General features: G+C 40.6%; 1 protein-coding gene across 1 annotated transcript in view; it reads left to right on the top strand.

Annotated features, from left to right (window-relative positions):
* Positions 1-12,309, top strand: part of LYRM7 (LYR motif containing 7) — a 44,883-nt gene that overhangs the window by 16,380 nt on the left and 16,194 nt on the right. The window contains exon 4 of the mRNA XM_008056265.2: positions 3,727-3,808. Within this exon, the coding sequence (XP_008054456.1) occupies positions 3,727-3,808 (82 nt within the window). The remainder of the gene's footprint in view (positions 1-3,726; positions 3,809-12,309) is intronic.

The following is a 12,309-nucleotide window of genomic DNA, read 5'->3' on the forward strand; positions in this document are numbered from 1 at the left end:
AGTGGATTGCCTGAGCCCACGGGTTCGAGACCCACCTGGGCAACTTGGCGAGACCTCATCTCTACAATAAATCAAAAACATTAGCTGGGCGTGGTAGCGTGCGCCTGTAGTTCCAGCTCCTTGGAAGGCTGAGGCGGAAGGATTGCCAGAGCCCAGCAGGTCGAGGCTGCAGTTGCCGAGAGCGGCCACTGCACTCCAGTCTGGGCGACAGAGTGAGACTCCAACTCAAAAAAAAAAACAAAACATAATGTTTATGAAAAATAACTTTTTTTTAATTTAGTGAAAAGGATGGCATTGTTATACAGTTTTACAAATCTCTTTAATGTCTCTCTGGCTTACTTGGAAGTCAGTTATATTCTCATATCTGCTTCTTCATTCAATCAATATGACATGTTTTTTAGTTTTAAATATATCAAGAAAATTCAGCCTTACACAGATATATAGTTAGAAAAGGATAGAAGTATATAATAGCCTTTTCAGTTATTGCGAATATTTCTTGATAATTATACCACAACAAGTGGTAGTTTTGTAAAGCTTACTTGCAGTGTAACAGAACTCTGTAGTCTGTTAAACCAATGGGCTTTGTTTGTTTTTTGGTTTTTTTGACTCCAGGATTCATACAGACCACCTTCTGCTCATCCCCTCTAGTCTTCCCTGATCCCTTGTTCCTCATCTAGCCTTGTTTCCAGCCTTAGATTTAGGACTCAACTTATTTTATGTACCTCCAGTGGGTGAGAAGGCCTACTTTTTTTCTTCTTTCTCTGTCCTGCGAAGCCCTTTCCCAGGTGTCAAAAGGTGAGGCTTTGCTCTTCCACAGCCTCTCCAAGTCAATTAATGGCAGTTTCCTCCTTTTGATGCTCAGACCTAAGTCCTTGGTTATAGGCTGAATGTGGTGGCTCACACCTGTAATCCCAGCACTTTGGGAGGCCAAGGCAAGAGGATTGCCTGGACCCAGGATTTAAGATCAACCTGGGCAACTTGGTAAAACCTGGTCTCTACAAAATACCAAAAAATTTGGTGGGCGTGATGGCGCATGCCTGTAGTTCCAGTTACTTGGAAGGCTGAGGTGCAAAATGGCCTGAGCACAGCAGGTTGAGGCTGCAATGGCCATGAGCATGCCTCTGCACTCCAACCTGGGCACCAGAGTGAGACCCTGACTCAAAAAGCAAGCAACTACAAAAAAAAAACCTTGGTACTTTCTTGACTGCTCTCTTCCCTTATACTACATCCAGCATACAATCTGTCCACAGATCTCATTAACTTAACCCTAAAAATATGTGTAGAACTTCGACCACTTCTCATCCTTCCCGTTATTATCTCCTAGTCCAAACCACCGTCATCTCTCTCTAGGTTTTTACAACAGTCTCCCATTGGGTCCCTCTGTTCCACCCTCACGCCTTACAGCCTATTCATAACACTTTTAAAGACAGAGTGAGCCTTTTTAAAAAGGCATATCCCACCACTCTTCTACTCAATCCCCGTGGCTCCTCATCCCATTCAAAGAAAAATCTGAAGTGCCTACCATGACTCACAAGACTGTCATCTCACCCCTGGTACCTTCCTACCTCATCTTGAATCACATTCCCCTCGCTTTTCCGATCTCACTGCATTATTTGAGGGTCTTTGAATTTACGAAGAACTCTCCTGTCTTGGGGTCTTTATGCCATTGCCTCTCCCTGGGATGATCTTCTCTCACATGCCCTCCAGGTTTCATTTATGTAGACCAATGGATTTTAGTCTCTATTTCTCTCCTTTTTTTTTTGAGTTGGAGTGTCACTCCATCGCCCAGGCTGGAGGAAAGTGGCACACTCATGGCCACCCCAGCGTCGACCTGCTACGCTCTGGCGATCCTTCCATCTCAGACTTCCAAGTAACCAGAACTACTGGTGCGCACTACCATGCCCAGCTAATTATTTTTAAATTTATTGTAGAGATGAGGTCTTGCCAAGTTGCTCAGGCTGGTCTTGAACCCTTGGGCTCAGGCAATCCTCTCACCTTGGCCTTCCAAAGTGCTAGGATTTCAGGCGCCTGGCCTCTATTTCTCTTTTAATGGATTTTTTTTTTTTTTTACTCATGCATGATTTTGTAGCATGCACTGATGATTTAGGAAATTCAGATTTTGTCCAGGCTCAGTGGCTCAGCCTGTAATCCCAGCACTTTGGGAGGCCGAGGTGAGTGGATTGCCTGAACTCACAGGTTCAAGACCCGCCTGGGCAACTTGACAAGACCTCATCTCTACAACAAATCAAAAATTAGCCGGACGTGGTAGTGCACACCTGTAGTTCCAGCTACTTGGAAGGCTGAGGCGAAAGGATCGCCAGAGCCCAGCAGGTCAAGGCTGCGGTGGCCAGGAGCAGCCATTGCACTCCAGTCTGGGTGACAGAGTGAGACTCCAACTCAAAAAAAAAAAAAATTCAGATTTCACTAAGTAGTACAGATCTTCCAAATGTTGAAATAGTTCATTGTATACTATTTTAAAATTATATCTATTAATATCATCCAACTCATCACAAAAATCTTTAAGTATTATGAAGCTTTCAAGCTCATCATGGCAGATACAAATTCTCCAGAATTCCGATTTTTTGCTGCATTTTATCATTGTCAGCAAATACTGTCAGTTGTTTTCCTTGAAGTGACACACTCTACTTTTTCAAGAAAATGTCTACCAAGTAGCTAAGTCTGAATAATCTTAGTTTGTCTGTGGTTCTTTGAAGTAAAAATGGTATTTCCATGGAGAAAGCACTACTTCAGCTCACAACTCTAGCAATGCAATAGGCTAGTGTTTTGAAAATAATTTTGACTTTGCAGATCTCTGAAAGGGTCTCAGAATCTCTCAATTCCACAACATTTGATGGGGTCTGAAATTCAAAGAGTTAGGGGATTAACCCAAGGCCACACACTTAATGAGAGCCAGAGTTGGAATTCAAGTGTTCTAACTCCTGAACCAGTATTCTTTCTAGTGTTCAGAACATCCAACTCTAAAAGAAAGATTGGATATTCTCCCCAAAAAATGTGCATTTAAAACACATTTTTAAGTATACATTAAAACAAAATATTCTAAATCTGTTTAGGAACAAAATACTGAATGGATATATAAAAGTTAAAACTGTACACAAATGTAAGCTTTCTCTACTGCTGGAAATGGTTATAAAAAAGTTGAAAGTGATAAAGTGGTTGTCCTTATCCTTGGGGGATACATTCTAAGACTCTCAGTGGATGCCTGAAACTGCTGATAGTATGGAACCCTATCTCTACTATATTTTTCCTATACATACATATCTATGATGAAGTTTACTTTATAAATCAGACACAGTACTTTAGTGCTTTGGGACCATTATTAAGTTAAAAAAGGGCCACTTGAACATTTGAACTGTAGTATTGATAATCAGTCTTTTAACCATGATGGCTACTAAGTGAATGAGGAGTGGACAGCGTATATAGTGTGGATTCGCTGGACAAATGGATGCTTTGCAAGTGAGATGGAGGGGCTGACACAGGATTCCATCATGTGACTCAGAATGACATATGCAATTAAAAACTTGCCCATTTTTTGTTTGGAATTTTCATATTTTCAGATTGCAGTTGACTGCGGGTAACTGAGAGCACAAATGAGAAGAAATTACTATATTATCTAAAAAGAAATTATAGTAAAACTGTAGGTTTCAAAAAGAATGCATTCATATGAAACACCTAAGGAATCTATTATTTGTTTGTTTTTCTTAACAGCTAATAAAAATAGGTTCCGATGTTGAATTGTTACTCAGAACTTCTGTTGTACAAGGTATTCACACAGACCACAATACACTGAGTAAGTAAAATTAAAGAAAAATGGTTTGTGATTGCAATGTGTTTTAAAATATTGAACAGGTACTGTATTCTTAACACTGAGTAGTAAAACAGTTTGACTTTGCCAGACAATGTAGTATATGTTGTATATATTTGTAAGGTGATGGTCTTTTTGCCAAATGATGAAACTTTTTTTACCAGATTATTTTCCTTTTAATTAATTAATTTCTTTTTTCTCTTTTGCCTTAACTTCTGGTTATATTGCAAAACTTTAGTTACAGTGTTGGAACAACTAGGTATTTTTATATTTATTTACAGTTCTTAATTTTCCTGGCATAATTTATCACTTACCTAGACTAAGTCTATTTCTTTGCCTTTTACTTTATAATTAGTTATTTTAATTCAGAAGATTTGGATGATAGGAAATGGAAATATAGTTGAGGATCCTCCATTATACCTTGAGACTCCTGGTGGGGCTTCAGCAGAATATCATTTCACATTGTGTATTATTTTGTCCTTAAAATATTTTTGGGAACAACAACAAAAAGATGATATTCAACATTATTGCAAGGCTTGTTTTTTGTTTGTTTGTTTTTTGTTTTGAGTTGGAGTCTCACTCTGTCACCCAGACTGGAGTGCAGTGGCTGCTCCCGGCCACCGCAGCCTCGACCTGCTGGGCTCCGGCGATCCTTCCGCCTCAGCCTTCCAAGTAGCTGGAACTACAGGCGCACGCTACCATGCCTGGCTGCTTTTTGATATATTGTAGAGATGAGGTCTCGCTAAGTTGCCCAGGCTGGTCTCGAACCCACGGGCTCAGGCAATCCACTCACCTCAGCCTCCCAAAGGCCCGGGAAGGCTTGTTTTTTAAAGTAGACTGTTGAAGTATAACATACAAACAGAAAAGTACACAATTTATAACTGTACAGCTTACTGAATTTTTACAAAATGAAATACCCATGTAATCAAACACCCACATCAGACTATAACATTACCAACATCCTAAAAGTCCCCTAATGCCTTCAAGTCCCTCCCAGTCACCCACTTCCCATAAGAGTAATCATTATCCTGCCAGGCACAGTGGCTCAAGCCTGTAATCTCAGCACTTTGGGAGGAAGAGGCAAGAGGATTGTCTGAGTCCAGGGGTTCAAGACCAGCCTGGGCAACTTGATGAGACCTCATCTCTACATTAAATCAAAACATTAGCCAGGCATGGTGGCACACACCTGTAGTTCCAAATACTTGGAAGGCTGAGGCGGAATGATCACCTGAGCCCAACAAGGCGAGGCTGCGGTGGCCGTGAACGTGCCACTGCACTCCAGTCTGAGTGACAGACTCAAAAAGAAAAAGTAACCACTATCCTAACTTTTAACAAAACAGACTTTGGATTTTATATAATGAAATGTTTCAACTTTATATAATTGGAGTCACATGGGATTACTATTTTGTCTGTCGTCTTTCTCTCAACATTGTATTTGAAAGATCGATCTATATTATTTGTAGCAACTTTGTTATTATAGTCCTAATTTTGGACTATAATGAATAATGATTCTATGAACATCCTTGTATAAATGCCTTTTGGTAGAAAAATGTGTATATATGTATATACATATTAAATGCATTTCTCTTCTATGTAGAAGTAAGATTTTAGAATCATATGTGTTATTCAGCTAATCAGCTTTCCAAAATGTTTGTAGTAATTCATACTTCCTGCTGCAGCATTTGAGAGCTCTAGTTGCTTTATATCCTCACCAACACTTGTTACTGTTTGTCTCTTTGATTTTAGTTTTTGTGATGGATATATCGTAGTATCACATTGTGATTTTAATTTGTATTTCTCTGGTAAGTAAAAAAGTTGTACCTTTTCAGTTGTCTAGTGTGGGGGTCCCTAACCCCTGGGCCACAGAACTGAGCTGCACAGCAGATGAGTGGCAGGAGAATGAGCAAAGCTTCATTTGTATTTACAGCCACTCCTCATCACTTGCATTACCACCTGAGCTCCGCCTGCAGATCAGTGGCAGCATTAGATTCTCATACGAGCACGAACCCTATTGTGAACTGCACATGTGAGGGATCTAGGTTACACACTCCTTATGAGAATCTGATGCCTGATGATCTGAAGTGGAGTGGAGGTGGTGATGCTAATGCTGGAGAGTGGCTACAAATACAGATTCACGTTAGCAGTAAGGTTTGACTGCACAGAGACCATAATAAATCAGTTGCTTGCAGACTCATAAAAACGCTATCAGTGACTGGCAAGTGAGTTGATGTACTTCATTTGTATAGCTACATCTGATGGCAGGCTTTAAGTCAGAATCCGACACTTTAGTCCATGCGTGGCCCACCCATTATTTTGTTTACCACTTCTGTCCACACCTCTTTTTTTAAGTGGTAAGTTGTATAATTGTTTAATTATGTATGTAATAATAATAAAAGTGTGGTTGCAAGTTTGGCACCTAGGTCATGACTAACCCACACACACAAAAACAATAATAATAATAGAAAAAATACACAATAAATTTTATACACTGGAATCATCCCAAAACCTTCCCCCCATACCCCAATCTGTGGAAAAATTGTCTTCCACAAATCCGGTGCCTGATGCCAAAAGACTGGGGACTGCTGAGCAGTCCCATTTGTATATTCTTCTTCTTTCTTTTTTTTTTTTAAGTCGGAGTCTCACTCCGTCACCCAGGCTGGAGTACACTGGCACACTCACGGCCACCCCAGTGTTGACCTGCAGGGCTCCAGCGACCCTTCCGCCTCAGCCTTCCAAGTAGCCAGAACTACAGGCGCATGCTACCATGCCTGGCTAATTTTTTATTTATTGGAGAGATGAGGTCTCGCCAAGTTGCCCAAGCTGGTCTCAAACCCACAGGCTCAGGCAATCCACTCGCCTTGGCCTCCCAAAGTGCTGAAATTACAGGCTGAGCCGCCGAGCCCAGTCTGGATATTCTTCTTTATGAAGTACCTGTTAAGTCTTTTGACCATTTTTTCCAAGGAATCACCTGCCTTTTTATTATTGGTTTCAAAAATTTATTTAGAGCTTCTGAATACAAAATTTTTGTTGTGTATATGTATTACAAGGGTCTTCTATTTTATGATTTGCCTTTTCACTTTAGAATTTTATCTTTGGATAAGAAGTTCTTAATTTTAGTGTCCTGTTTATCAATTTTTTTTCCTTACAATTAGTACTTTTGAGTACTGTTTAAGAAATTTTTGCCTGCCTTAAGCAAGGTCATAAAGAGATTCTCCTGTGCTTCCTTCCTAAAACTTTATTATTTGATCATTTCCATTTGATTGTTTATATCAACTAGAGTTGATTTTGTTTATGGTGTGAGATGGGGAGTCAAGATTTATATTTTTACATGTGGACATCCAACTAATTCAGCATCACTTACTGGAAAGACCACTCCTTCCTCTACTGCTTTATAAGATCACCTTTGTCATAAGATGAAATAACTATGTATGTGTACATCTGTTTCTGGACTCTATAATCTCTTCAATTGGTCTGTTTTTCTGTCCTTGCATCACATGTCTTGATTACTACTGCCTCATAATATATCTTTGTATCTGGTAGTATAAGTGCAAAGGACTTTTAAAGTTATTTTTAATTAATGAGAATTTATCAGTAGATATGAGTAATATGAGATTAGTAGATATGAGTTATATTTATAAGGGAAGCAAACACAGTTAATCCTAAATTTAAAATTTGTAGTTGAACCAGTGTGGTGGCTCATGCCTATAACCCCAGTGCTTTGGGAGACTGAAGCAGGAGGTGTGGATCATTTGAGGCCAGGAGTTCAAGACCAGCCTGGATAACATAGCAAGACCCTGTCTCTACCAAAAATTTTTTTTAAAAAATTAGCCAAGTGTGGTAGCACGTACTTGTAGTCTTAACTCCTTAGGAAACTGAGGCAGGAGAATTACTTGAGCTATGACCATACCACTGCATCCAGCCTATCACTCCAACCTACCAAAAAAAATTGATATATAGGACACTAAAATTAAGAACTTCTTATCCAAAGATAAAATTCCAAAGTGAAAAGGCAAGTCATAAAGTAGAAGACTTTTGTAATACATATACCCAACAAAAATTTTGTATTCAGAAGCTCTAAATAAATTTTTCAGACCAATAATAAAAAGGCAAGTGACCCCTTGGAAAAAATGGACAAAAGTCTTAACAGGCACTTCATAAAGTGTCTCAGCCTGTAATTCCAGCACTTTGGGAGGCCAAGATGAGTTGATTGCCTGAGCCTGCAGGTGATAGAGTGAGACCCTGTCTCTAAAAATAAAGATTAAATAAAATTAAACTTGTAGTTATCAACTTTTGTCTTAATAATGATCTTTAGAGCTTCTGTGTAATGTAGCTATCATTTTATACAGTTAATCACAGCTAACTACTATTTTAGCATATGAATCAAATATTAGGTATTTCAAATAACCAAATTTACTATCTATATTTCAAATGCCTGGTTTTAGATATGGCAATATTGGTTTAGATTTCTTTCTCTTTTTTTTTTTTGAGTCAGAGACTTATTTGACTAACTTTACTGACTTACTCTAAAGCTCTGTACATGCCCATACTTTAAACTTTATTATAAAGTTACAATAATCAAAACAGTATTGGTACAAGAACAGGCATATAGGCCAATGGAACAGGATAGAGATTCCAGAAGCAAAACCTCAATTTCTCAACCAACTCATCTTCGACAAAGTCTCCACCACCAACCACCGAGGAGAGGAGAACCTATTCAGTAAATGGTGCTGGGAAAACTGGCTGACCACATGCTACCTATCACCACACACAAAAATCAACTCTAAATGGATCAAAGATCTAAACGTAAAACCTCAAACTATAAGTACCTTAGAAAGTACAGGAGACACCCTTATGGAAATTGGAATGGCAACCAAGTCCTGACCAAAACTCCAAGTGCCCATGCCATGAGAGATGAGATAGACAAGCGTGACCTCATCAGACTGACAAACTTCTGCAAAGCCAAAGAAACCATCAAGAGAGCAGGGAGATAGCCCACAGAAGGGAAAAAATATTTGCCAACTGTATGTCTGGCAAAGGCCTAACATCTGGGATCTACAAGGAACTCAAATGTGCTGAAAGAAAAAAACAGCCTCATTGCAAAGTGGACAAAAGATATGAATAGACACTTCTCAAAAGAAGATATACAAGCAGCCAACAGATACATGAAAAAAATGCTCAGCCTCACTAGTCATCAAAGAAATGCAAATTAAAACTACACTGAGGCCGGGCTCGGTGGCTCAACCTGTAATCCCGTGCCTTTGGGAGGCTGAGGTGAGTGGATTGCCTGAGTCCGTGGGTTCGAGACCCTCCTGGGCAGGCGAGACCTCATCTCTACAATAAATCAAAAAAATTAGCCGGGCGTGGTAGTGCGCACCTATAGTTCCAGCTACTTGGAAGGCTGAGGCGTAAGGATCGCTGGAGCCCAGCAGGTCGAGGCTGCGGTGGCCGGGAGCGGCCACTGCACTCCAATCTGGGTGACAGTGAGACTACAACTCAAAAAAAAAAAAAAAAAACTACACTGAGATACCACCTAACTTCAGTCAGGATGACCATCATCAATAACAAAAAATAACAGATGCTGGAGAGAATGTGGCGAAAAGGGAACACTTCTGCACTGGTGGTGGGAGTGTAAACTAGTACAGCCTCTGTGAAAAACTGGTGATTCCAAAAGATCTAAAAATCAACCTTCCTTCCGATCCTACAATCCCCCTACTGGAAATATACCTTGAAGAACTCAAATCACTCTATAAGAAAGATACCTGCACAGTATGTTTATTGTGGCATTGTTCACAACAGCAAGAACATGGAGCCAACTCTGCTGCCCATCAAAAGAGGACTGGATTTAAAAAGTGTGGGCGGGGCTCAGTGGCTCAGCCTGTAATCCCAGCTGGGAAACCAAGACAGGTGGATTGCCTGAGCCCATGGGTTCAAGACCAGCCCAGGCAACTTGGCGAGACGTCGTCTCTACAATAAATAAAAAATCAGCCAGGTGTGGTAGTGCACACCTGTAGTTCTGGCTACTTGGAAGGCTGAGGCGGAAAGATCACCGGAGTCCAGCAGGTAGACACTGGGGTGGTCGTGAGCATGCCACTGTACTCCAGCATGGGCAACAGAGTGAGACTCCAACTCAAAAAAAAAAAAATGTGTTACGTACACACAATGGAATATTACGTAGCCATAAAGAAGAACAAAATCATGAACTTCACAGCAACCTGAATGGACTTAGAATCTATAATACTGAGTGATCTTTCACAGAAACAAAGAGCTGAATATCACATGTTCTCACTCATAAGCAGACCTTGAGCAACTATTGTAATACTATAAGAAAAGGATTGGCACCGGGCTCGGTGGCTCAGCCTGTAATCCCGTGCCTTTGGGAGACTGAGGTGAGTGGATTGCCAGAGCCCACGGGTTCGAGACCTGCCTGGGCAACTTGGCGAGACCTCATCTCTACAATAAATCAAAAAATAAGCCAGGTTTGGTAGTACACGCCTGTAGTTCCAGCTACTCAGAAGGCTGAGGCAGAAGGATCACCAGAGCCCAGCAGGTCGAGGCTGCGGTGGCCGGGAGTGGCCACTGCACTCCAGTCTGGGTGACAGAGTGAGACTCCAACTCAAAAAAAAAAAAAAGAAAGAAAAGGATTGGCAGTAGTGGGAAACTGCGGGGTGAGGGAAGGGCAGGGAGGTGGAATTGGCAGTAGTGGGAATCTGCCAGGGGAGGAGGGGCACACCTCATCAACAAGGGTACCTGCATAATGAACATTTGTATACCTAACCCTGAATTGAACCCCACATCTTTAAAATAAAAAAGTTAAAAGTTTCAAAAAAATCTTTATTGTTCAATCATTTCCATTTGGTTGTTTATGTCAACTAGAATTGATTTTTGTTTAAGAGACAGGGAGTCAAGATTTATTTTTTTATGTGTGAACATCCAGTTGATCTTTTTGAGTCAGAGTCTTACTCTGTCACCCAGGCTGGAGTACAGCAACATGCTCACTGAACCCAGTCTTGACCTGCTGGGTTCAGGCTATCCTTCCACCTCAGCCTTCCAAGTATCTGGAGCTACAGATGCGCCCCACCATACCCAGCTAATTTTTTGATTTATTGTAGATATGGGGTCTCGCCATGTTGCCCAAGCTGGTCTCGAACCCGTGTGCTCAGGCAATCCTCTTGCCTCAGCCTCCCAAAGTGCTGGGATTACATGCATGAGCCACTGTACCCAGCTTAGATTTCTTTTTATCTGTTGGTTTTCTGTATAATTTTCCCACAGGATTAAAAATTTTGACTCTTTCATGATTTTTAGTATATATAGCTATATTGCCTTAATAATGGCCTCAACATTTCTATTAAGATATATATGGGTCTTTTTATCCCAACTTCATTTGTATAGGACCAAGATGTAACAAATTTGATTTCTTCATCTGTATTTCTAAAAGTTGCTGTAAGCAAAACTCCTTCAAATATTTTAGCAGTATGTTTACTGGCACATAGAAATGAGAAGGATTAAAATTCTGCTTCTTGTTTAGAAAATTGAGAGTTGTGGCCAGGTGCTGTCACTCATACTTATAATCTCAGCACTTGGACCAAGCGGAAGGATTGCCTGAGCCCAGGGTTCAAGACCAGCCTGGGCAACATGACAAGACCTTGTCTCTATAATAAATCAAAAAATTAGCCGAACGTGGTGGCGCGGGCCTGTAGTCCCAGGTACTTGGAAAGCTCAGGCAGAAGGATCATCTAGCCCAACAGGTCAAGGATATGGTAGCCATGATCATGTCACTGCATTTCAGTCTGGACAACAGAATGAGACTCTGACTCAAAAAAAAAAAATGTGAAAGTTGTGACTATGTGTTTCTAAAAGATACCATATAGTATCCCAACATTAAAAATAGTAGGCTGGGCTCGATGGCTCAGCCTGTAATCCCAGCACTTTGGGGGGCTGAGGTGAGTGGGTTGCCTGAGCTTGCAGGTTCGAGACCTGCCTGGGCAATTTGGTGAGACCTCCTCTCTACAATAAATAAAAAATCAGCCAGGCATGGTAGCACATGCCTGTAGTTCCGGCTACTTAGAAGGCTGAAGCAAAAGGATTGCCGGAGCCCAGCAGGTCGAGGCTGCGGTGGCCATGAGCATGCCACTGCACTCCAGTCTGGGCGACAGAGTGAGACTCCAACTCAAAAAAAAAAAAGTAAAACCTGAAAATAACAAAACAAAACCTCATCTGCAAGAGTAATCTCATTGCATGAATTTTAAATTCATCTCTCTTTTTCTTACATTCAAATAATTTCTACAGTAGAAATTAAATATTGAAATCAGGCAAGAACCCCTTGATGCTAAATAATTTATCACTTTTTTCCTTTTAAAAAATTACTTCCAGACGTCTCTCAAAAGAAGACATAAAAATGGCCAACAGGCATATGAAAAAAATGCTCAACATCACTGAGCATCAAGGAAGTGAAAATCAAAACCATAATGAGATATCATATCAACCCA

Source organism: Carlito syrichta, unplaced genomic scaffold (assembly GCF_000164805.1).
Source record: "Carlito syrichta isolate Samal-C Ts95f unplaced genomic scaffold, Tarsius_syrichta-2.0.1 Scaffold302302, whole genome shotgun sequence".
In the NCBI taxonomy this organism is placed as follows: Eukaryota; Metazoa; Chordata; class Mammalia; order Primates; family Tarsiidae; genus Carlito; species Carlito syrichta.